General features: G+C 37.5%; 3 protein-coding genes and 1 long non-coding RNA gene across 12 annotated transcripts in view; 2 read left to right on the forward strand and 2 right to left on the reverse strand.

Moving 5' to 3' along the window:
* Nucleotides 1-26,513, forward strand: part of LOC117766980 (septin-9-like) — an 86,995-nt gene that overhangs the window by 34,855 nt on the left and 25,627 nt on the right. The window lies entirely within an intron of this gene.
* On the reverse strand, nt 3,013-25,212 carry LOC117766981. Of its 4 annotated transcripts, XM_034594463.1 has the most exons (3): nt 25,139-25,212; nt 23,172-24,008; nt 3,013-4,455 (listed from the first exon to the last, which is right to left on the reverse strand). In XM_034594463.1, exons 2-3 carry the CDS (start codon nt 24,005-24,007, stop codon nt 3,801-3,803), a joined length of 1,491 nt encoding a protein of 496 aa, XP_034450354.1. In that variant the 5' UTR covers nt 24,008; nt 25,139-25,212; the 3' UTR covers nt 3,013-3,800. The 4 variants fall into 4 exon arrangements, with proteins under 4 accessions (XP_034450354.1, XP_034450355.1, XP_034450356.1 ...); XM_034594464.1 differs by lacking the exons at nt 23,172-24,008; nt 25,139-25,212 and adding an exon at nt 10,335-10,378 and having other exon boundaries at nt 3,013-5,289; XM_034594465.1 differs by lacking the exons at nt 23,172-24,008; nt 25,139-25,212 and adding an exon at nt 6,119-6,208 and having other exon boundaries at nt 3,013-5,290.
* Nucleotides 7,312-14,906, reverse strand: LOC117766982. 2 transcript variants are annotated; one of them, XM_034594467.1, is made up of 2 exons: nt 14,560-14,894; nt 7,312-9,218 (listed from the first exon to the last, which is right to left on the reverse strand). In XM_034594467.1, exon 2 carries the CDS (start codon nt 9,215-9,217, stop codon nt 8,309-8,311), a length of 909 nt encoding a protein of 302 aa, XP_034450358.1. In that variant the 5' UTR covers nt 9,218; nt 14,560-14,894; the 3' UTR covers nt 7,312-8,308. The 2 variants fall into 2 exon arrangements, 1 of the variants encoding a protein (XP_034450358.1); XR_004614802.1 differs by lacking the exon at nt 7,312-9,218 and adding an exon at nt 13,275-13,442 and having other exon boundaries at nt 14,560-14,906.
* Nucleotides 16,065-26,481, forward strand: LOC117766989. The gene is made up of 2 exons (XR_004614803.1): nt 16,065-16,542; nt 26,364-26,481. It is a non-coding gene; the product is annotated as an uncharacterized LOC117766989 (long non-coding RNA).

Here is a 26,513-nt window from a genome sequence, read left to right on the forward strand (position 1 = left end):
CATTTTCTCCACGAGTACACACAGAACGGATTCAGGCAACTTCTTTAAAAAATATACTTTTTCATAAAGATTTTCTATTAGAACAGTTTTAATGTTTATCTGATGAATTTATGTCACAAACAAATGGTTGCGACACTTTCTGTATGCCTTTTCAAAATAAAAGCACTCGAGCGTTTCTGTTGATGGAATCCACTCCCTTGTTTAAAAAGGTTTTTTTATTGTGAAATATTTGCTGGAGCGGAAGATGCACGGCTTCATACTGTGTAGTACTGGTATTTATTTGAGTACAAGGGACTTCTTTCATACAAGGCAATAATCATATTTGTGGCCATATTCAAATCAAAGCCGATATGTAAAAACATTGTGCTGCAGTAGCAGCTCCTCTGCAGAACATGATGTGGAACTGAGAAGCTACATATTTTGCATTGTAAATATGAATTGATATTAATTTGAATATTGTGCATTGAATAGAAAAAGTTGCACAACTGCCCTTCTTTGTGTATATTTATTTCTTGTACATTCAGCCTTTAACAGAAATTGCAAAAAATAATAAGCATGACCCTCCTAAGTGGGTTTTTTGGAAGATATCAACAAAATCACGACTGTTTGCTGTCCTGGCTCCTAAATGGTGGAATGAGCTCCACATTGACATCAGGACAGAAAGTCTACACATCTTCCGCCGCAAACTCAAATCACACCTCTTCCGACTATACCTTGAATAAAAGTTTAAACTAACAATTTAGTAGCACTTAGATGTCACTTACTTATAGCACTTTGTAGTTTGGCTTTCTTGAAGAAATTGTACTTTCTTGATTCTTGTTGTTCTGGGTTTGTTCCCTCATGGTTGATGCGCTTATTGTGAGTCGCTTTGGATAAAAGCGTCACCTAAATGTAATGTGATGGTAGATCTCGGCTTAAGTTTGGAATTAAAAAGTGATCTTGGGCTCGAAAAGGCTGGTGACCACTGTATTAGAAAGTGATGTTTTTCTGTTTCACTCTTTGTTGTGTACTTCTGTATGTTTGAGGGCCCATGTGATATGATCTGCCTGTGTTTGTGTGTCTGTGCTCGCAGATATTTGTGAGTACATGTGTCTTCAAAAAGATAATGAGGTTCAGAATGTCTCGCCAAGGGGAGAGTGACTGCATGAACATGCTGATAAGTGATAAGCTGGTAGTTTTTTGGTTTTTTTTTGTATCGTAAAACTCAAGGTGCTGTAATGACATGCTCTGCTTCAGTTGATTTGTCGGCTGTAACGAAGAGCAGCTGTGTCCAGTCTTGTGGCGCTTCCACAGGATGTGATCTCATGTTCACACACACTCACACTCACACACTCATTCATTCATTCTGTACACCGCTCATCGTAGTTTCCTGACCATGCCTTAAAGCTTGATTTATTTTGTCTGCTGTCATTGTGATGACATATTACAGAGTCAGTCTAATATCTGGTAAGAGGCACTGGGTTTATGAGTTTAAATCCCTGACGGACTGTCATCGATAAACCAGTAAAAGTGACGGCATAGTTTGATTTTTTTTTTTTTTTTTTTTTCCTCAACCAAGATTATGTTTTCACCATTGTCCTTTTGTTTGTATGTCAGCAAGATTACAGAAAAATAACTGAACAGATTCCCAAGAAACTTTGTGGAAGGATGTGGTGGGTCAGGGAAGAACCCATTCAATTTTGGTGTTGGTCTGGTTCAGGGGGCGGATCCAGGAATAATCCACTTTCTTCAACATTGCGTTTGTTGACATTTTCCCTCTTTTCCCAGGGAATGGGGAAAAGATCAGGCACTGATATCATGTGTGCAATTTGGTGCAGCTTGGTTGAATTTACAGGTACTGTTGGGTCTTGGTGGAGGTATGCGCTCTACTGAGTGTTAAGGATTTTTTTACCATCCTCACACATTACTGTATATGCCACTATATATTATGTATATTGTATATTACATTACATCTATACAGGAGAATAGTGCCTGTCTAATTCCACAGATTTGTCCTTTCACCAGCTTGTGTCATTCTAGTGTTTTCTTTATTTATTTTTTAAATCGAGATATTGTATTTTCAGTTACTTTCTATTGCCAGTATTAAAACATGTATGTTAGCATAGACAAGGCCAGTCTTATTATCAGAGTTGAACACAGAGAATCATGGTGGGTGTGGCACTTATCACACATACCACAAGTCAAAGTGCTTTAATAGAGATGAAGAAATGTAACACCACTGCATTAGAACATCAATTAGCCTAGTTGGTATGTAGGGCAGGGCCAGTTCGTATCGATCATTTTCACGATGAATGTTTGGACAGGTTTTTGCTTCTGCGTGAAGGCTTTGGTTTTAAACATCTTTGTGACAAACGGCAAAACATTTTGCATATCTGAGGTAGATCAATTGTATGTTTACTTCCTCACCCTGCTTGCACAATGCATGAGCAATATATCGGTATGTGTTGCACTAAGTTTTACTGCTGTGATGAAATGTATATTGCAATGATCATTGATCATTGTTATATTTCTCTGCCACAAATGGAGATTCTAAATATTTGGTATTATTTTGTAGCAGGAGTAAGACGTTTCCTGTAGATCATGATTCTTTGACTCCGTGTATTGGACTTGTATTATGAGATAATGAATGTGTCAACAAACAGCAGTGTCTGTTTGTCTTTAACACTTGGCTCTGGACTCTGTCACTCCAGAGAGGAACCTTTTTGATTTGTATTTTCTTGAAGCTCAATCTGCAACAGTTATTAGTAATGACTCATTTTATGACCTGCTTGGTCTTGCTGAGTTTCACCACATTAAAACGGTACTCATCTCTTCAACACAAACATAAAGGCCTTTTCATAGGTCTGTTCAGGACTTGGCTAGAAACGAGGACTTGTGAATTTCACAAGGGTTGGAAATTATCTTTCTGATAAATCGCTCATCTGTGTACGTGTTTTGCATCATGGGCCACACCTGCACTCAACAAAAACACTCTTTCTTTAACTTGCAATAAAAACACTGACATGGGTCTGATACATACAGTGTGATTTATAAAACTCCAATTTTCAACATTACAGGAAGAATACAAAACCATACTTGGAATACAATCCAGTTTCTAAAAGCTAATACATTATCAGAGCAGATCATAGTTTCTTTCACTCTTTCATTTATCCATCACAGCTATGTACTTTTTTTTCATCTGTACGAGACACAGGATGAAGCAACAGTGAGTCTCTATTATTAGATTAGACGTGCTGGAGCATGACATTGTGGCATGAATAAAGCCTGGAACTTTATGACCATACCAGAGCAATTATAAGGATTTACAAAAAGACATTTCAGAGAAGACTTTACAGTATTATTAAATCATTTCAGGTTTTTAGGTACAACCAATCAGCTCATAATGTCCAGATGTGGTTTTGGTGAAATACAACCAATGAGACTTCACTTCTTGTTCTGATGAAACTGTTGTTTTAATATTTTGTGATGTAATAAAATTCAGACAGGTGAGATCCCTTTAAAAGCTATTCACAGCAGGCTGAGGCTTTTCAGTCCAAGCAAACTAGAGATGTTCTGTTATTCAGTGCATTTGTTGTTTCATCACAAATATCTCTCAATGTTAAAAAAATTCACGAAATTGGCAAATACAAGACTCAATGAAATGAAACGTACAAAGGAAAAACAAATCGTACAACAGGACAGCATTTTGAAGAGAGATGAACAATATGTGCAAGAAGCAGGTGAACAAATAAAATCAACTTTAAAGCAGGGTTGATTTTCCATCCACTTAAACATTGTCTGCAATGCATATCCAGTCATCTTCATCCCCCCCAGCTTGGAGTGCATGCTTTAACTTCCTCAGGCTGGCCTATGAATCGTGCTTGGACTCCAGGGGCAATGGACATACCTGAGTGATAATCGTATACATCATAAAGGTAGTCCTGAACATCAGTGCTACGTCTGAATTTAGTTGCCCATTGCCACTGCCACCATTCATACTGATTTGTGGCTTTATCTGCAGAGGCATAGAAACCAACCCAAGAATTGTTAAATTCAGACTTCCAATTACTGAAGGTCTTCTTGACAAATAAGCGAGCACACGCCTTGCCATCTTTTACAAAGAGCTGGAGGTGTGCATCGTAGCCGCTTATATTGACTGCGCTGTCTGCTCTGGGATTCTTAAACTCAGGACCTCTGCATATCTCCTCTCCCACCACTTTCAAGAAGCACCACTGTCTCCTCACCTTATGTAGTCGAGCCTGAAGACCATCATTTAGCGGCACTGAGGTGTCCCAACTGCCTGAACTGTCCCCAATGCACTTAAAAGTCTTGCTTGCTTCCTGGTCCCTATTGTTATTGAAAAGCACTACCATCACTCCATTGTTTAGGCGATTTTCAGTAACATTCTCCCAAAGAATCCTGGCTTCTCCATCCTTGCTGGTCGTCACCGTAAGTTGAGTCTCATCCCTCAAATTCAACGAACCAGTCCCCATATGATTTTGTCTGGGATATGTCTGTGATGGGTTTTCTGGGATGTTGACAACAAAATCAGGTTGCGTGTTTCTTCTCGCTGGAGGCTGAGGTCTTTTGTTTTGTTTGTAAGAGGAGTGCTTTTCCTTGATTACAATAAACAGCAGCAGGCCAAGACAAGCCAGGTTACCCCACGTGTTTCTGATGTGCACTAATTCGCGATCGTTAGCACTACTGCCATAGCGATTTCTGAGATCCCACAGTGAGTCCTGGTGTTCTCCATCAGAAAACTCTCTGATCTGTCTTAGAAGGTTGGTACTGACCTGGTACGTATGTTCCGGGTTATACCTTGTCCCCTGTTGTTCAGAGGTCTCATAGTGCTGTGTGATGTACACTTGATCTGTCTGCATAGATCTTCCTGTGTTCTGTTGCCTGACTCTGAATATGATGCGGTCCATGTTTCTTCCTTCATACTCTGCCAGGGGATCGACGACGTAGTCTGGGAGTTGTTCATGACTGTCTACATTAAGATTGCCAACAGTGTAGTACCGGTAACCCCGAGGCAGTGGGTCCAGCAGCTGCTCATAGTTGCCATAATGATGCGAGCCATAATCTTCATTGTTTGGGTCGAAGGTCAAGGAAATGACATGGTTATTGTTGATATCAACTACATTGGCAAACCAGTAGAGCAACAGAAGAGTGTGTTTCGGCACAGATTGGTCAAAGTTGATTTTCTTCAAATCATTGATTGACTGGAGCTTTTGTACAGCTGACACAGATGCCACTGTAAGGAACAGAGCTGCACAGCAACTCATGACTCTTCCTGATATCCTCATCATCCTGTAATGATATTTAGAAAATATTAGCTGGATTGTTCATTCATACTGAGAATTCCCAACCCATACTTGTATTTGCAACAAAGGATGGATCCAAATGCTTGATTATCCCCATGATTGATAATTCTGATATCTAATATCCATTTTTTGTTTTGATCACTAGATGATTAATTTAGTTTACAGAGGTATACATTAAATTAATATACATTAGCAAACTAACAATAGCAAGTTTTTGTATTTTGTCTTGATTAATAACAACAATTACACATTATTTAAACAATGGGGAAACTTGGCTTGCAGTCAAGTACAAATAATAAACAAATGCATAACTCACTTTCTAGCTTGGAAATAAATAATTATTTCAGCAATTCTATTCCAGCTACTGAGTCACACCCAGGCTGTAAATTTGATGTGTTTGTGTGTGCTGTTGCTTAATTTGGAAATATTATGTGTAAGAGGATAAGATAATCCTTTATTAGTCCCATTGGGGGGGGAAATTTGCCATATTACAGAAACCAAAGGAGTCAATAGAACAGACTGAGTAAACATTACATAATATAAACAAGGAAATATGATGATATATACAATGAAAAGCGATGTAAAATAACAACACAACAACAAATTCTAAGAATACTGACATAGCACATTGTAAACCTCTCCAGATTCAATCTAACAGAACAAACTTTCAGCTGCCCTTTACATAAGGTTCACCTGAGTAAGTTTTCAGTGTAGAAACCTGCAGGTAGAGAACTTAAAATTGCTTCATCAATCATATTGAGAGAAAACCGAGGTAAATCAAGGAAATGGTGATCAGAAAATAAGAGCACTCACCTTTTGTTAGTTTGCTGCTGTTAGGGAATCGTGTCTGTGTCTGTCTGTGTGTGAGCTTTTATAACTCCCCTTCCTGTTTCCTTAGAAATGAAACCAATAACAAGTCTGTTGCTGGTGGTTACAGAAGGTACTGCAGCTTGGATCAAATGTCCTTTTGAAAAGAATCTGTTTAGTCTGTCAGTGTTTTGTCGGGGTTGTTGAACCCAACATGCTAAAGCTGATTATTTGTGTTTTTAATTATCAGAGGAATGATTCTGTAAAGTGTAATTATTCCATAAGTCATTTCAGATTTTGTGTTGATGAAGATAACTGGTCTGTGCAGGTATTTGACACTGTGTCCTTTTGGACTAAAGGCTTTCTAATCAATCCTGGCTTATTATTACCTAGTATGATTATCACAGATTAGTTTCTTATGGCAGTACTTGTTTGTTGTATTATCTTATTTACCTCCACTGAGGAGATTATGTTTTCGCCCGTCTGTTTTTTTTTGTCAGCAGGATTACACAAAACCTGCTAAACTGGTTGAAGTATGAGACTTTTTGTTAAGAGCCAGTTCCAGGATTTTTTTAACTACTTTCTTAGCTGTCGCAAAATAGGGCATTTTTAAAAATATTTTTGCCAATTTCCCAGATAATTCATGGATCTTGAAGGAAATAATCTGGCATATTAAGAGGACTGATATCTGAGTTTTCTGTAATTTGATGCATTTGACTTTAAGGGGACTTGTGGGCCTTGGTGGGGGCACGCTCTCTACTAAGTTTCATTCTAGATCTTTGTCTCCATACTTTTTGAACTCAAGTTTAAGTGTCATTGTGATTTTCACTGATGGCCACTATTCAATATTTCCTGTCTTATTTGTACCATGATTGTCTTTTTAAACAGAAAAGTTAAACGGTTCATGGTGAATTTCCTTAACACAAACTGATCCAGTTACTTCAGCTGAATTAAATTTGAAACTGGCTTAAGCACAACCAAAGGAACAGAGGATGTGATGTTTTTACAGTTTTTATGTAGATTGGAGTTTAACCCATATGTTGAATAAGTAAATGAATTCATCAACAATGAATAAACAAGGGGGTCTTCTATATCTGAGTGATCTCATATTGTGTCAGAAACAAAAATGTCTTTCTGTAGACCACTGTTCTCCCACACGTTGGCTAATTGAGGAAGTGGAAGGAAGAGATGGACAAATGTGTTGTCTTTTAAACTTTTTATTTACACACCAAACAAACAGCAGTGTGTATTCAATGAACACCCCATTTACAATATTATAGCAAGAATACAAAACCATATGTAAAATATACATCTGTTATTTTGTTTATGCTAATACATTATCAATGTGAGCTATGCTTAGCACGCCATCGATCCTTTCACTTGTGGGTCTCATCTATGCATCAGAGCTATTTACTTTCTCTTCATCTCTAGGAAACACATATGAAAGAACAGTGAGTCACCACTACTGGATTAGACGTGCTGGAGCATGACATTCAATATGAATTAAGCCTGAAGCGTTAAGACCAGTATAGTGCCTTACTATGTATAAAAATAGTTATTTTACAGAAGAGTTTGTGCTGTAATTAACTAGGTGTGGTTTATTTTTTGTAAGTAGAACCCCTTGGACCACACTTCTTGGTCTAATAAATGTAAAATATGTCCTTAATCTTTTGTTCTGTAATTTTCCCAGCCAAGTAAGATTCTTGCAAATTAAATTTGAATATGCAGGTTTTAATCTGAACTAATATAACATCACTGTCTTTAACTGATGTCGACATTTTGTGAAGATCCTGTACTGATCAGATAGTTTTTACGTTGGTACTATAGCCTAAATTAGTGCTGACCTGAGGTGACACCCTGAAGACTCTGGGATTTTTCAGTATTTGGTCCATGAACACAACCTCTATCTCAATATTTACCAGAACAGTGTTAAGAAAATAATGTAGTAACCATTTACATAAACATGAAAGCAAAACAAAGCATACACCAGCTTTTAGAATTAACCCTTATCCAGGTCCATTGATCAGTCCTAACTGCTTGATTCCCAATCATCTTAAAAGTAATATTGCGTATTGTATGTTTCGTTTTTTTTTCTTTTTTTTTTCTTTGTGAAGTTAAATATAATTTAAAAAAAATTGAGTAAAATAAGTAATAAACAGAAAAACGTTTGGTTTGGACAACATCTTTCTCATTTCTTGTCATCTTCCCCTACCGCTGGAATGCCCGAGGGAACAAAGAATGGCAAAGACAAATATACATATAAGCACTAAAATGAGAATGCATGTTTCACAATTCCACCCATTTTGTCTGGGGCCTTGGATGTTGTAATGAGGAATATGAGGTTGTGTCACAACCTTGTTTCCTCCTGTTGACCCACTCTGAAGGCTGGCACTTTGTTGGTCAAAGTTGTACCTTTCCTCGATCACAATAAACAACAGCAGTCCAAGACAAGCAAGGTTCCCCCATATGTTTCTGATTTCTGATAACTGGAAATCACTAGTGTTACTTCCATAGCGATTTCTGAGAGTCCTCAGTGACTGGTTTGCTCCCACTGAAAACTTTCGGATCTGTCTCAGGAGGTTAGTCGTGATCTCATAGGTATGTTCAGGATTATATGTCATATTTCGATGGTGCCCATAATGCTGTGTGATGTACACTCGATCTATCTGTTGCCAAGTTTGCCGTCCTGTGTTCCGCAGCCTGACTCTGAACACGATCCGGTCCCTGTTTCTTCCCGCATACTCTGCCCGGGGATGGGCAACATAATCTGGAAGTTGTTCACGTTTGTCTAGAAGGAGATTGCCAACAGTGTAGTACTTGTAACCCCGAGGCAGTGGGTCCAGCACCTGCTCATAGTTGCTATAATAATGCCATCCAAAATCGTCATTGTTTGGGTCAAAGGTCAACTGTATGATGTTGTTGCTGTCGATATCAACTATGTTGGCAAACCAGTGGAGAAGTAGAAGAGTGTGTTTGGGCACAGATTGACCACTGTAGATTTTCTTCAAATCATCAATTGAATTGAGTCTTTCTACAGCTGACACAGAGGCCAGTGCAAGGAACAGAGCTGCACAGCAACTCGTGACTCTTCCTGACATCCTCATCATCCTGTAATGATACAGAAAAATATATCAATGAAGGCTGGGCATGGTGGGCAATAAAACAATAGCAATACAATAAAGGTTGAATATATATTGATATAACAGTTATGGATTGTGTAAGGAGGTATAACACATAATTAGTCTTCCTCAGATTTAGATAATTATTTGCTGTTTATGAAATGTTTGTCATTCTCTCCTCATAAAAGAGTTTGAAACCACAACCTTCACTCGGGAGCAAAAATCAGTCTTTACACTTAAAATTAATAACATGACATTTAATATGATAATTATCGATAACCTTGGCCCAAATTTTTTGCCATATCGCCCCATATTATCAATCCATACATGTATTTGTAACTAGGGATATATCTAAAGATTATTTTTACTAGTGCAGTTCCCGTTCTCAACCTGCCTGTTTGGAATGGGTTGTTTGTTTAGCCTGTGGTGATGCTGGTTGCAGCTTTCATTCTGAAACTGTAAAATTGACCTGCAGTAATTAAGCTGCGGTAAGTAAAGATCAGCTGCTGTTGCACAAAGAGCTGTTCACCTGTCTGAATCAAAAACATTTTTTTTTTCAGATTGGCATTTGTTCACTGCAGTGTTAAAGTGGAAGTACAGGCAGCCCTGATGCTGACTACTTATTTCAACATATAAAGGACAAAAGGGGAACACATTTAAAAACTTGATTTTCACTGAGGGGGGACTTTAAAGGCTGTAAATTGGATGTGTGTGTTGTTGCTTAATTTTGAAATATGTGTATGAGGATAAGATGATCCTTTTATTAGTCCCACTGGGAGGGAAATTTGCCATATTACAGAAACCAAAGGAGTCAATAGAATAAACTTATAACATAATATAAACAAGGAAATATGATAATATATACAATAAAAAGCGATAAAAAATTACACAACAAATTCTAAGAATACTGACATAGCACATTGTAAACCTCTCCAAATTCAATCTAACAGAACAAACTTTCAGCTGCCCTTTACATATGGTTCACCCGAGTAAGTTTTCAGTGTAGAAACCTGCAGGTAGAGAACTTAAAATTGCTTCATCAATCATATTGAGAGAAAACCGACGTAAATCAAGGAAATATTGATCAGAAAAAAAGAGCACTCACCTTTGTTAGTTTGCTGCTGATAGGGAATCATGTCTGTGTCTGTCTGTGTTTGAGCCGTTATAACTCCCCTTCCTGTTTCCTTAGAAATGAAACCAATAACGAATCTGTTGCTGGTGGTTGCAGAAGGTACTGCAGCTTGGATCAAATGTCCTTTTGAAAAGAATCTGTCAGTGTTTTGTCGGGGTTGTTGAACCCAACATGCTAAAGCTGATTATTTGTGCTTTTAATTATCAGAGGAATGATTCTGTAAAGTGTAATTATTCCATAAATCATTTCAGATTTTGTGTTGATGAAGATAACTGGTCTGTGCAGGTATTTGACACTGTGTCCTTTTGGACTAAAGGCTTTCTAATAAATCCTTGCTTATTATTACCTAGTATGATTATCACAGATTAGTTTCTTATGGCAGTACTTGTTTGTTGTATTATCTTATTTACCTCCACTGAGGAGATTATGTTTTCGCCCGTCTGTTTTTGTTGTCAGCAGGATTACACAAAAACTGCTAAACTGGTTGAAGTATGAGACTTTTTGTTCAGAGCCAGTTCCAGGATTTTTTTAACCACTTTCTTTACCGTTGCAAAATAGGGCATTTTTTGCTGTTTTTGCCAACTACCCAGATAATTCATGGATCTTGGATGAAATAATCTGGCATATTAAGAGGACTGATATCTGGCATATTAAGAGGACTGATATCTGAGTTTTCTGTAATTTGATGCATGTGACTTTAAGGGGACTTGTGGGCCTTGGTGGGGGCACGCTCTCTACTAAGTTTCATTGTTGATCTTTGTCTACATACTTTTTCTTAACTCAAGTTTAAGTGTCATTGTGATTTTCACTGATGGCCACTATTAAACATTTACTGTCGTCTTATTTGTACCATGACTGTCTTTTTAAACAGAAAAGTTAAACGGTTCATGGTGAATTTCCTTAACACAAACTGATCCAGTTACTTCAGCTGAATTAAATTTGAAACTGGCTTAAGCACAACCAAAGGAACAGAGGATGTGATGTTTTTACAGTTTTTATGTAGATTGGAGTTTAACCCATATGTTGAATAAGTAAATTAATTCATCAACAATGAATAAACAAGGGGGTCTTCTATATCTGAGTGATCTCATATTGTGTCAGAAACAAACATGTCTTTCTGTAGACCACTGTTCTCCCACACGTTGGCTAATTGAGGAAGTGGAAGGAAGAGATGGACAAATGTGTTGTCTTTTAAACTTTTTATTTACACACCAAACAAACAGCAGTGTGTATTCAATGAACACCCCATTTACAATATTATAGCAAGAATACAAAACCATATGTAAAATATACATCTATTATTTTGTTTATGCTAATACATTATCAATGTGAGCTATGCTTAGCACGCCATCGATCCTTTCACTTGTGGGTCTCATCTATGCATCAGAGCTATTTACTTTCTCTTCATCTCTAGGAAACACATATGAAAGAACAGTGAGTCACCACTATTGGATTAGACGTGCTGGAGCATGACATTGAATATGAATTAAGCCTGAAGCGTTAAGACCAGTATAGTGCCTTACTATGTATAAAAATAGTTATTTTAAAGAAGAGTTTGTGCTGTAATTAACTAGGTGTGGTTTATTTTTTGTAAGTAGAACCCCTTGGACCACACTTCTTGGTCTAATAAATGTAAAATATGTCCTTAATCCTTTGTTCTGTAATTTTCCCAGGCAAGTAAGATTCTTGCAAATTAAATTTGAATATGCAGGTTTTAATCTGAACTAATATAACATCACTGTCTTTAACTGATGTCGACACTTTGTGAAGATCATGTACTGATCAGATAGTTTTTACGTTGGTACTATAGCATAAATTAGTGCTGACCTGAGGTGACACCCTGAAGACTCTCTGGGATTTTTCAGTATTTGGTCCATGAACACAACCTCTATCTCAATATTTACCAGAACAGTGTTAAGAAAATAATGTAGTAACCATTTACATAAACATGAAAGCAAAACAAAGCATACACCAGCTTTTAGAATTAACCCTTATCCAGGTCCATTGATCAGTCCTAACTGCTTGATTCCCAATCATCTTAAAAGTAATATTGCGTATTGTATGTTGTTTTTTTTTCTTTGTGAAGTTAAATATAATTTAAAAAAGATAATTGAGTAAAATAAGTAATAAACTGAAAAACGTTTGGTTTGGACAACATCTTTCTCATTTCTTGTCATCTTCCCCTACCTCTAAAAACCACTGCGAATGGCAAAGACAAATATACATAAAGCCACGAAAATGAGAAGAACCAGGGCGAATGTGTCACCATTCCCTTGATTTTGTCTGGGGCCTTGGAAGTTGTAATGAGGAATATGAGGTTGTGTCACAACCTTGTTTCCTCCTGTTGACCCACTCTGAAGGCTGGCACATTGTTGGATAAAGTTGTACCTTTCATGGATCACAATAAACAACAGCAGTCCAAGACAAGCAAGGTTCCCCCATATGTTTCTGATTTCTGATAACTGGAAATCACTAGTGTTACTTCCATAGCGATTTCTGAGAATCCTCAGTGACTGGTTTGCTCTCACAGAAAACTCTCGGATCTGTCTCAGGAGGTTAATCGTGATCTCATAGGTATGTTCAGGATCATATGTCGTATTTCCAGGGATCCCATAATGCTGTGTGATGTACACTCGATCTATCTGTTGCAAAGTTTGCCATCCTGTGTTCTGCAGCCTGACTCTGAACACGATCCGGTCCCAGTTTCTTCCCGCATACTCTGCCCGGGGATGGGCAACATAATCTGGAAGTTGTTCACGTTCGTCTAGAAGGAGATTGCCAACAGTGTAGTACTTGTAACCATAAGGCGTTTGCTCCAGCACCCCCTCAAAGTTGCCATAATGATGCGATCCATAATCGTCATTGTTTGGGTCAAAGGTCAACCGTACGATGTTGTTGTCGATATCGACTACGTTGGCAAACCAGTGGAGAAGTAGAAGAGTGTGTGTGGGCACAGATTGACCACTGTAGATTTTCTTCAAATCATTAATTGAATTGAGTTTTTTTTCAGCTGACACAGAGGCCAGTGCAAGGAACAGAGCTGCACAGCAACTCATGACTCTTCCTGACATCCTCATCATCCTGTAATGATACAGAAAAATATATTAATGAAGGCTGGGCATGGTGGGCAATAAAACATTAGCAATACAATAAAGGTTGAATATATATTGATATAACGGATATGCATTGTGTAAGGAGGTATAACACATAATTAGTCTTCCTCAGATTTAGATAATTATTTTCTGTTTGTCAAATGTTTGTCATTCTCTCCTCATAAAAGAGTTTGAAACCACAACCTTCACTCGGGAGCAAAAATCAGTCTTTACACTTAAAATTGATAACATGACATTTAATATGATAATTATCGATAACCTTGGACCAAATTGTTTGCCATATCGCCCGATATTATCAATCCATACATGTATTTGTAACTAGGGATATATGTAAAGATTATTTTTACTAGTGCAGTTCCCGTTCTCAACCTGCCTGTTTGGAATGGGTTGTTTGTTTAGCCTGTGGTGATGCTGGTTGCAGCTTTCATTCTGTAACTTTAAAATTGACCTGCAGTAATTAAGCTGCGGTAAGTAAAGATCAGCTGCTGTTGCACAAAGAGCTGTTCACCTGTCTGAATCAAATTTTTTTTTTTTCAGATTGGCATTTGTTCACTGCAGTGTTAAAGTGGAAGTACAGGCAGCCCTGATGCTGACTACTTATTTCAACATATAACGGACACAAGGGGAACACATTTAAAAACTTGATTTTCACTGGGGGGACTTTAAAGGCTGTAAATTGGATGTGTGTGTTGTTGCTTAATTTGGAAATATTATGTGTAAGAGGATAAGATGATCCTTTTATTAGTCCCACTGGGGGGGGGGGGAATTTGCCATATTACAGAAACCAAAGGAGTCGATAGAATAAACTTAGAACATAATATAAACAAGGAAATATGATAATATATACAATAAAAAGCGATTAAAGAACACCACAAATTTTAAGAATACTGACATAGCACATTGTAAACCTCTCCAAATTCAATCTAACAGAACGAACTTTCAACTGCCCTTTAAATATCGTTCACCTGAGTAATTTTTCAGTGTAGAAATCTGCAGGTAGAGAACTTAAAATTACTTCATCAATCATATTGAGAGAAAACCGACGTAAATCAAGGAAATAGTGATCAGAAAAAAAGAGCACTCACCTTTGTTAGTTTGCTGCTGATAGGGAATCGTGTCTGTAGGTGTGTGAGCTTTTATAACTCCCCTTCCTGTTTCCTTAGAAATGAAACCAATAACGAATCTGTTGCTGGTGGTTGCAGAAGGTACTGCAGCTTGGATCAAATGTCCTTTTGAAAAGAATCTGTTTAGTCTGTCAGTGTTTTGTCGGGGTTGTTGAACCCAACATGCAAAAGCTGATTATTTGTGCTTTTAATTATCAGAGGAATGATTCTGTAAAGTGTAATTATTCCATAAGTCATTTCAGATTTTGTGTTGATGAAGATAACTGGTCTGTGCAGGTATTTGACACTGTGTCCTTTTGGACTAAAGGCTTTCTAATCAATCCTTGCTTATAATCAGCTAGTATGATTATCACAGATTAGTTTCTTATGGCAGTACTTGTTTGTTGTATTATCTTATTTACCTCCATTGAGGAGATTATGTTTTCGCCTGTCTGTTTTTTTTTGTCAGCAGGATTACACAAAACCTGCTAAACTGGTTGAAGTATGAGACTTTTTGTTAAGAGCCAGTTCCAAGATTTTTTTAACTACTTTCTTAGCTGTCGCAAAATAGGGCATTTTTTAAAAATATTTTTGCCAATTTCCCAGATAATTCATGGATCTTGAAGGAAATAATCTGGCATATTAAGAGGACTGATATCTGAGTTTTCTGTAATTTGATGCATTTGACTTTAAGGGGACTTATGGGCCTTGGTGGGGGCACGCTCTCTACTAAGTTTCATTCTAGATCTTTGTCTCCATACTTTTTTAACTCAAGTTTAAGTGTCATTGTGATTTTCACTGATGGCCACTATTCAATATTTCCTGTCTTATTTGTACCATGACTGTCTTTTTAAACAGAAAAGTTAAACGGTTCATGGTGAATTTCCTTAACACAAACTGATTCTGTTACTTCAGCTGAATTAAATTTGAATCTGGCTTAAGCACAACCAAAGGAACAGAGGATGTGATGTTTTTACAGTTTTTATGTAGATTGGAGTTTAACCCATATGTTGAATAAGTAAATTAATTCATCAACACTGAATAAACAAGGGGGTCTTCTATATCTGAGTGATCTCATATTGTGTCAGAAACAAAAATGTCTTTCTGTAGACCACTGTTCTCCCACACGTTGGCTAATTGAGGAAGTGGAAGGAAGAGATGGACAAATGTGTTGTCTTTTAAACTTTTTATTTACACACCAAACAAACAGCAGTGTGTATTCAATGAACACCCCATTTACAATATTATAGCAAGAATACAAAACCATATGTAAAATATACATCTATTATTTTGTTTATGCTAATACATTATCAATGTGAGCTATGCTTAGCACGCCATCGATCCTTTCACTTGTGGGTCTCATCTATGCAGCAGAGCTATTTACTTTCTCTTCATCTCTAGGAAACACATATGAAAGAACAGTGAGTCACCACTACTGGATTAGACGTGCTGGAGCATGACATTGAATATGAATTATTCAACGTTAAGACTAGTATAGTGCCTTACTATGTATAAAAATAGTTATTTTAAAGAAGAGTTTGTGCTGTAATTAACTAGGTGTGGTTTATTTTTTGTAAGTAGAACCCCTTGGACCACACTTCTTGGTCTAATAAATGTAAAATATATCCTTAATCTTTTGTTCTGTAATTTTCCCAGGCAAGTAAGATTCTTGCAAATTAAATTTTAATATGCATGTTTTAATCTGAACTAATATAACATCACTGTCTGTAACTGATGTCGACACTTTGTGAAGATCATGTACTGATCAGATACTTTAGCCTAAATTAGTGCTGACCTGCAGTGACACCCTGAAGACTCTGTGATTTTTCAGTATTTGGTCCATGAACACAACCTCTATCTCCATATTTACCAGAACAGTGTTAAGAAAATAATGTAGTACCTATTTAAATAAACATGAAAGCAAAACAAAGCATACACCAGCTTTTAGAATTAGCCCTTATCCAGGTCAATCAACTTAAAAGTAATGTATTGTATGTTTCATCTTTTTTTTTCCTTTTGTGAAGTTAAATATAATACTAAATAAATAAATAAACAGTAAACAGAAAAACGTTTGGTTTGGACTACATCTTTCTCATATCTTGTCATCTTCCCCTACCTCTAAAAAGCACTGCGAAGAATGGCAAAGACATATATAAATACAACCACTAACATGAGAAAAAACCATGTGTCACCGTTCTCCTGATGTTGTCTGGGTTCTTCGACGTTACAATGAGGAATATGAGGTTGTGTCACAACCTTGTTTCCTCCTGTTGACCCACTCTGAAGGATGGCACATTGTTGGATAAAGTTGTACCTTTCCTGGATCACAATAAACAACAGCAGTCCAAGACAAGCAAGGTTCCCCCATATGTTTCTGATTTCTGATAACTGGAAATCACTAGCGTTACTTCCATAGCGATTTCTGAGAATCATCAGTGAGTTTGCTCCCACTGAAAACTCTCGGATCTGTCTCAAGAGGTTTGTCGTGATCTCATAGGTATGTTCAGGATCATATGTCGTATTTCCAGGGATCCCATAATGCTGTGTGATGTACACTCGATCTATCTGTTGCAAAGTTTGCCATCCTGTGTTCTGCAGCCTGACTCTGAATATGATCCGGTCCCAGTTTCTTCCCGCATACTCTGCCCGGGGATGGACGACATAATCTGGAAGTTGTTCACGTTCGTCTAGAAGGAGATTGCCAACAGTGTAGTATTTGTAACCATAAGGCGTTTGCTCCAGCATCCACTCAAAGTTGCCATAATGATGCGATCCAAAATCGTCATCGTTTGGGTCAAAGGTCAACCGTACGATGTTGTTGCTGTCAATATCGACTACGTTGGCAAACCAGTGGAGAAGTAGAAGAGTGTGTTTGGGCACAGATTGACCAAAGTTGATTTTCTTCAAATCATTAATTGAATTGAGTCTTTCTACAGCTGACACAGAGGCCAGTGCAAGGAACAGAGCTGCACAGCAACTCATGACTCTTCCTGACATCCTCATCATCCTGTAATGATACAGAAAAATATATCAATGAAGGCTGGGCATGGTGGGCAATAAAGCAATAGCAGTACAATAAAGGTTGAATATATATTGATATAACGGTTATGCATTGTGTAAGGAGGTATAACACATAATTAGTCTACCTCAGATTTAGATAATTATTTGCTGTTTATCAAATGTTTGTCATTCTCTCCTCATAAAAGAGTTTGAAACCACAACTTTCACTCAGGAGCAAAAATCAGTCTTTACACTTAAAATTAATAACATGACATTTAATGATAATTATTGATATCCTTTGCACAAATGTTTTGCCATATCGCCCCATATTATCAATCCATACATGTATTTGTAACTAGGATATAGCTAAAGATTATTTTTTCTAGTGCAGTTCCCGTTCTCAACCTGCCTGTTTGGAATGTGTTGTTTGTTTAGCCTGTGGTGATGCTGGATGCAGCTTTCATTCTGAAACTGTAAAAATTGACCTGGAGTAATTAAGCTGCGGTAAGTAAAGACCAGCCGCTGTTGCACAAAGAGCTGTTCACCTGCTTTTTTCCAAGTTCGGTGAAGCTCGACTCTGTACGAACAACCTTGACCTAAATTTATGAGTCCCAGCCGCCGCTGCTGCTGCAGAGCACTGACCGTCTCTTTATTCACAGTTTATTGATATTGAATGCATTTTGCAAATCGTAAAATTCAACACTGCACTTCCCAGGGCTCTTAACAATATATATGCTATGTGTGAAGGCAATGAGATGAATGCTTCTCGAGATGTGAGGCACAGACTTAAAGACAGGGAGAGAGAGACATATGTCTGAAAGTACTAGATGGAGATAATTTATGTATTTACTAATGCAGAAAGGGCTTAGGTTTTATTAGGAGGATCTTTATTCTACATGAAAATCTATTAAAGTTTTTCTGACTATAATATGAGCTTCTATGTTTTGTTTCTAAAGTATTCCAATGGGAGAGGAGTAGTTTAACAAAGGGTGGAGTCCATACTGAAATGGCCGCTGCATCAAGGATGTATCTCTGATAAGGAACAGTTACTAGTAAAACCTGTTTCAGTGTTCATAAGGATGTCTATTGTTATAAATCATAGAAAAAAGGATGACTTGTCCTGACGGAGAGGTGAAAACATCATTATTTTAATGCCTCTGATCAAACTATAAAATAATGTGTGTTGTATCACTTGAGAAATAACAAACAATAATGACAATATATTATTTGTTTGGTAAATCGCCTGTATGATTTTAAATTATCACAGTTCAGGAAATGGAACAAAGTAGGTGAATGTTTCAAGGCTATAAAGTGGATTAAGGATTGTGTATCTGTTTTTGCTGAAATTTGGAAATAATGTTTTTGGTAATGTGTAAATGACTGTATTCCTATGACACAACAAAGATTTCATAGAAGAATGACCAAGTGTAGCATCACCGTCTGAACAAATGATGTTGTTCAATAGAGAAAAACTATTTAATAAAAGGAGAAACAAATAGAGAACCCCTCACAAAGAAGACTGGGATTAAATGCCTCAATCAAATCTTGCGTGAAAACTAAATCAAAAAGTAGTGATTAGAAAATTTGAGCACTCACCTGCCTTAGTGTGCGGTCACTAGGTATATGATCTGTGTTAGTGTGAGAGTCGCTACTCCCTCAAGTTGCTATTTCCTTGAAAGTGAAACCAGCATAGCAACTTCTGTTTGTGGTTACACGGAGTTTGGGTTTATCTGTAATGTACTTGTAAAAATACAAAAGCTGATTGTTTGTATTGACAGTTATTTGTGGGATTGTATCTTTTTTGTTTTAGCTAGATTGTTGCAGAAATCATGGTTTGAGAAAGTTGAGACATTACTTCCTGTTTAATTGTAGATAAAATCTTTTCTGTTATTCAGTGAATGGAACGGAAATTTAAAAGTGTGGTGCCTCTGCTGGACCTTTTTTGAAGAACTCCCTTCATCAATCACTTCTGAATTATATTATTATTATATATATATATTATATTTTTCCTTATTTTTAATCAGTCAAGATTCAGTGTGAATGGCATCAACTTTTCTAAGACACTCCTACAAAATGTTACTTTCACAATTGGATAAATCTTTATATAAATGGTAATATTGATACGGTTCTTCAAAGCTGATCACTAGATTTCAATAGCATGTTGAATTCTATGGCTCTAATGATCTGCAGTGGAACATGGAATAGTTGTTTCAGCCTGCAACTCTCCCAGCAACCAGCAGGAGATGCTGTCACCCAGGTAGTTGCCCTTGCTCACCTGGAAGGTTACTTGGCCTCAGGCTTGTTAAAGCTTTATGTCAGTGCTGCGTTTAAAGCTCATTATAGTTCAGAGACATGCGGAAGAGCAGATCAGCTGTCAGGCTGTTTGTCTGTACACACACAGGCTGCAGCAGCTGTTTTCAGAGCAGCGACAGTGTCTCATTTAGCTGTTTACTATGTATCCTCCAAACCAACCAAGTATTTCCGATTTTCCCAGAGAACTGGATTCATGTGACACACACACAGGTTTCTTTTGATATCCTGTAATGGAGCCTTTTGTGTTGGTCAGGACAGAAAGGGAGTCAGAACACACAAAGGAAACATTTAGTTAGTTTGCAGTCACCACCTACATCTTTTGTAAATGCAGCTTAAGATCATCCACACACGAGATGCTGTGTAACAATGCTCTCATTGCTGTGTGTTTAGATTTTTTTTTTTCTTCTTGTTGTACTCCAAAATATCCTCAACAGGCAGTGATATCATGTGTGTAATTTGGTGCAGCTTGGATTTAAAGGTACTGTTGGGTCTTGGTGGAGGTATGCGCTTTACGGAGTGTTAAGGAATTTTTGACCATCCTCACACATTACTGTATATGCCACTATATATTATGTATATTGTATATTACATTATATCTATACAGGAGAATAGGTCTTGTCTAATTCCACAGATACTCCCTTCTCCGTCTAAGCAGTACCCAAGGTCAGGTTATAGATAAAGGACCAACCAATGGTACATTGTAGTGTCTATGTTGATGGGCTTTCATATCCAACTCAGATGTGCAAGACAGAGGAACCAACTCTCACCAACTTTAACTCTTTTGCGTATTTCACCAGTGGCAAGACGTAAGGACACAATGTGATTTAGGAATGCATACTTTAGGATGTGAACACCTACATGTAACATAGCGAGTGAAAGCAATTCTAGCCATTCATGGATGTGCTGTTAGAATGGGTGACGCAAGTAAAGGAAGATGCATGGGGAAACTGTGGGAGACATCTTCAGACCTGGGGGTGACAATTGCTCATGTTGCTCTGTTAGCGTTTGTATATTGTTCCACCTTCTGGTCTCCTTGATGCATCAAGTCCACATTAAAATCTTCTGCATAAGACATCAGCTGCTGCCCGAGTTCTCCTTTCACCAGCTTCCAGAAAACGTCCATAACACTGAGTGGCATTCGAGTGTTTTTTATTTTTTTAAATCGTGATAATGTATTTTCAGTTACTTTCTTTTGCCAGTATTAAAACATGTATGTTAACATAGACAAGGCCAGTCTTATTATCAGTTGAACACAGAGAATCATGGTGGGCATGGCACTTATCACACATACCACAAGTCAAAGTGCTTTAATCGAGATGAAGAAATGTAACACCACTGCATTAGAACATCAATTAGCCTAGTTGGTATGTAGGGCAGGGCCAGTTCGTATCGATCATTTTCACGATGAATGTTTAGACTGATTTTTGCTTCTGAGTGAAGGCTTTGGTTTTAAACATCTTTGTGACAAACGGCAAAACATTTTGCATATCTGAGGTAGATCAATTGTATGTTTACTTCCTCACCCTGCTTGCACAATGCATGAGCAATATATCGGTATATGTTGCACTAAGTTTTATTGCTGCAATGAAATTTATATTGCAATGATCATTGATCGTTGTTATATTTCCCTGCCACAAATGGAGATTCTAAATATTTGGTATTATTTTGTAGCAGGAGTAAGACGTTTCCTGTAGATCACGATTCTTTGACTCAGTGTATTGGACTTGTATTATGAGATAATGAATGTGTCAACAAACAGCAGTGTCTGTTTGTCTTTTTGTCCTTGGCTCTGGACTCTGTCACTCCAGAGAGGAACCTTTGATTTGTATTTTCTTAAAGCTCAATCTGCAACAGTTATTAGTAATGACTCATCTTATGACCTGCTTGGTCTTGCTGAGTTTCACCACATTAAAACGGTACTCATCTCTTCAACACAAACATAAAGGCCTTTTCATAGGTCTGTTCAGGACTTGGCTAGAAACGAGGACTTGTGAATTTCACAAGGGTTGGAAATGATCTTTCTGATAAATCGCTCATCTGTGTACGTGTTTTGCATCATGGGCCACACATGCACTCAACAAAAACACTCTTTCTTTAACTTGCAATAAAAACACTGACATGGGTCTGATACATACAGTGTTATTTATAAAACCCCAATTTTCAACATTACAGTATTGCAGTATTATTAAATCATTTCAGGTTTTTAAGTGCAACCAATCAGCTCAATCATGTCCAGATGTGGTTTTGGTGAAATACAACCAATGAGACTTCACTTTTTGTTCTGATGAAACTGCTGTTTTAATATTTTGTGGTGTAATAAAATTCAGACAGGTGAGATCCCTTTAAAAGCTATTCACAGCAGACCGAGGCTTTTCAGTCCAAGCAAACTAGAGATGTTCTGTTATTCAGTGCATTTGTTGTTTCATCACAAATATGTCACAGTTAAAAAAAATTCACGAAATTGGCAAATTCAAGACTCAATGAAATGAAACGTACAAAGGAAAAACAAATAATACAACAGGACAGCATTTTAAAGAGAGATTAACAATATGTGCAAGAAGCAGGTAACAAATAAAATCAACTTTAAAGCAGGGTTGATTTTCCATCCACTTAAACATTGTCTGCAATGCATATCCAGTCATCTTCATCCCCCCCAGCTTGGAGTGCATGCTTTAACTTCCTCAGGCTGGCCTATGAATCGTGCTTGGACTCCAGGGGCAATGGACATACCTGAGTGATAATCGTATACATCATAAAGGTAGTTCTGAACATCAGTGCTACGTCTGAAATTAGTTGCCCATTGCCACTGCCACCATTCATACTGATTTGTGGCTTTATCTGCAGAGGCATAGAAACCAACCCAAGAATTGTTAAATTCAGACTTCCAATTACTGAAGGTCTTCATGACAAATAAGCGAGCACACGCCTTGCCATCTTTTACAAAGAGCTGGAGGTGTGCATCGTAGCCGCTTATATTGACTGCGCTGTCTGCTCTGGGATTCTTAAACTCAGGACCTCTGCATATCTCCTCTCCCACCACTTGCCAGAAGTACCACGGTCTCCTCACCTTATGTAGTCGAGCCTGAAGACCGTCATTTAGCAGCACTGAGGTGTTCCAACTGCCTGAACTGTCCACAATGCACATAAAAGTCTTGCTTGCTTCCTGGTCCCTATTGTTATTGAAAAGCACTACCATCACTCCATTGTTTAGTTGATTTTCAGTAACATTCTCCCAAAGAATCCTGGCTCCTCCATCCTTGCCGGTCGTCACCCTCAAATTACACGAACCATCAGTCTCCATATGATTTTGTCTGGGATATGTCTGGGATGGGTTTTCTGGGATGTTGACAACATAATCAGGTTCCGTGTTTCTTCTTGCTGGAGGCTGAGGTCTTTTGTTTTGTTTGTAAGAGGAGTGCTTTTCCTTGATTACAATAAACAGCAGCAGGCCAAGACAAGCCAGGTTACCCCACGTGTTTCTGATGTGCCCTAACTCGCGATCGTCAGCACTACTGCCATAGCGATTTCTGAGATCCCACAGTGAGTCCTGGTGTTCTCCATCAGAAAACTCTCTGATCTGCCTTAGAAGGTTGGTACTGACCTGGTATGTATGTTCCGGGTCATACCTTGTCCCCTGTTGTTCAGAGGTCTCATAGTGCTGTGTGATGTACACTTGATCTGTCTGCATAGATCTTCCTGTGTTCTCTTGCCTGACTCTGAATATGATGCGGTCCATGTTTCTTCCTTCATACTCTGCCAGGGGATCGACGACGTAGTCTGGGAGTTGTTCTTGACTGTCTACATTAAGATTGCCAACAGTGTAGTATTGGTAACCCCAAGGCAGTGGGTCCAGCAGCTGCTCATAGTTGCCATAATGATGCGAGCCATAATCTTCATTGTTTGGGTCGAAGGTCAAGCAAATGACATGGTTATTGTTGATATCAACTACATTGGCAAACCAGTGGAGAAGTAGAAGAGTGTGTTTGTGCACAGATTGGTCAAAATTGATTTTCTTCAAATCATCAATTGAATTGAGTCTTTCTACAGCTGACACAGAGGCCAGTGCAAGGAACAGAGCTGCACAGCAACTCATGACTCTTCCTGACATCCTCATCATCCTGTAATGATACAGAAAAATATATCAATGAAGGCTGGGCATGGTGGGCAATAAAGCAATAGCAATATTATAAAGGTTGAATTTATATTGATATAATGGTTATGCATTGTGTAAGGAGGTATAACGTATAAGTAGTCTTCCTCAGATTTAGATAATTATTTGCTGTTTATCAAATGTTTGTCATTCTCTCCTCATAAAAGAGTTTGAAACCACAACCTTCACTCGGGAGCAAAAATCAGTCTTTACACTTAAAATTAATAAAATGACATTTAATATAATAATTATCGATAACCTTGGCCCAAATTGTTTGCCATATCGCCCCATATTATCAATCCATACATGTATTTGTAACTAGGGATATATCTAAAGATTATTTTTACTAGTGCAGTTCCCGTTCTCAACCTGCCTGTTTGGAATGGGTTGTTTGTTTAGCCTGTGGTGATGCTGGTTGCAGCTTTCATTCTGAAACTGTAAAATTGACCTGCAGTAATTAAGCTGCGGTAAGTAAAGATCAGCTGCTGTTGCACAAAGAGCTGTTCACCTGTCTGAATCAAAAACATTTTTTTTTTCAGATTGGCATTTGTTCACTGCAGTGTTAAAGTGGAAGTACAGGCAGCCCTGATGCTGACTACTTATTTCAACATATAAAGGACAAAAGGGGAACACATTTAAAAACTTGATTCCCACTGGGGGGACTTTAAAGGCTGTAAATTGGATGTGTGTGTTGTTGCTTAATTTGGAAATATTATGTGTAAGAGGATAAGATGATCCTTTTATTTGTTCCACTGGGGGGGGGGGGGAATTGCCATATTACAGAAACCAAGGGAGTCGATAGAATAAACTTAGTAAACTTATAACATAATATAAACAAGGAAATATGATAATATATACAATAAAAAGCGCTAACAAATAACACAACAAATTTTAAGAATACTAACATAGCACATTGTAAACCTCTCCAAATTCAATCCAACAGAAGAAACTTTCAGCTGCCCTTTACATATGGTTCACCTGAGTAAGTTTTCAGTGTAGAAATCTGCAGGTAGAGAACTTAAAATTGCTTCATCAATCATATTGAGAGAAATCCGACGTAAATCAAGGAAATAGTGATCAGAACATAAGAGCACTCACCTTTGTTAGTTTGCTGCTGATAGGGAATCATGTCTGTGTCTGTCTGTGTTTGAGCTTTTATAACTCCCCTTCCTGTTTCCTTAGAAATGAAACCAATAACGAATCTGTTGCTGGTGGTTGCAGAAGGTACTGCAGCTTGGGTCAAATGTCCTTTTGAAAAGAATCTGTTTAGTTATGTGACTTTAAGGGGACTTGTGGGCCTTGGTGGGGGCACGCTCTCTACTAAGTTTCATTGTTGATCTTTGTCTACATACTTTTTCTTAACTCATGTTTAAGTGTCATTGTGATTTTCACTGATGGCCACTATTAAACATTTACTGTCGTCTTATTTGTACCATGACTGTCTTTTTAAACAGAAAAGTTAAACGGTTCATGGTGAATTTCCTTAACACAAACTGATCCAGTTACTTCAGCTGAATTAAATTTGAAACTGGCTTAAGCACAACCAAAGGAACAGAGGATGTGATGTTTTTACAGTTTTTATGTAGATTGGAGTTTAACCCATATGTTGAATAAGTAAATGAATTCATCAACAATGAATAAACAAGGGGGTCTTCTATATCTGAGTGATCTCATATTGTGTCAGAAACAAAAATGTCTTTCTGTAGACCACTGTTCTCCCACACGTTGGCTAATTGAGGAAGTGGAAGGAAGAGATGGACAAATGTGTTGTCTTTTAATCTTTTTATTTACACACCAAACAAATAGCAGTGTGTATTCAATGAACACCCCATTTACAATATTATAGCAAGAATACAAAACCATATGTAAAATATACATCTATTTTTTTTATACCAATACATTATCAATGTGAGCTATGCTTAGCACGCCATCGATCCTTTCACTTGTGGGTCTCATCTATGTATCAGAGCTATTTACTTTCTCTTCATCTCTAGGAAACACATATGAAAGAACAGTGAGTCACCACTACTGGATTAGACGTGCTGGAGCATGACATTGAATATGAATTAGGCCTGAAGCGTTAAGACCAGTATAGTGCCTTACTATGTACAAAAAGTTATTTTAAAGAAGAGTTTGTGCTGTAATTAACTAGGTGTGGTTTATTTTTTGTAAGTAGAACCCCTTGGACCACACTTCTTGGTCTAATAAATGTAAAATATGTCCTTAATCTTTTGTTCTGTAATTTTCCCAGGCAAGTAAGATTTAAATAAACATGAAAGCAAAACAAAGCATACACCAGCTTTTACAATTAACCCTTATCCAGGTCCATTGATCAGTCCTAACTGCTTGATTCCCAATCATCTTAAAAGTAATATTGTGTATTGTATGTTTCGTCTTTTTTTTTTTTTTTTTTCTTTGTGAAGTTAAATATAATAAAAATTTTAAAATTTAAAAAAAGTAATGAACAGAAAAA

Source organism: Hippoglossus hippoglossus, chromosome 8 (assembly GCF_009819705.1).
Source record: "Hippoglossus hippoglossus isolate fHipHip1 chromosome 8, fHipHip1.pri, whole genome shotgun sequence".
Taxonomy (NCBI): Eukaryota; Metazoa; Chordata; class Actinopteri; order Pleuronectiformes; family Pleuronectidae; genus Hippoglossus; species Hippoglossus hippoglossus.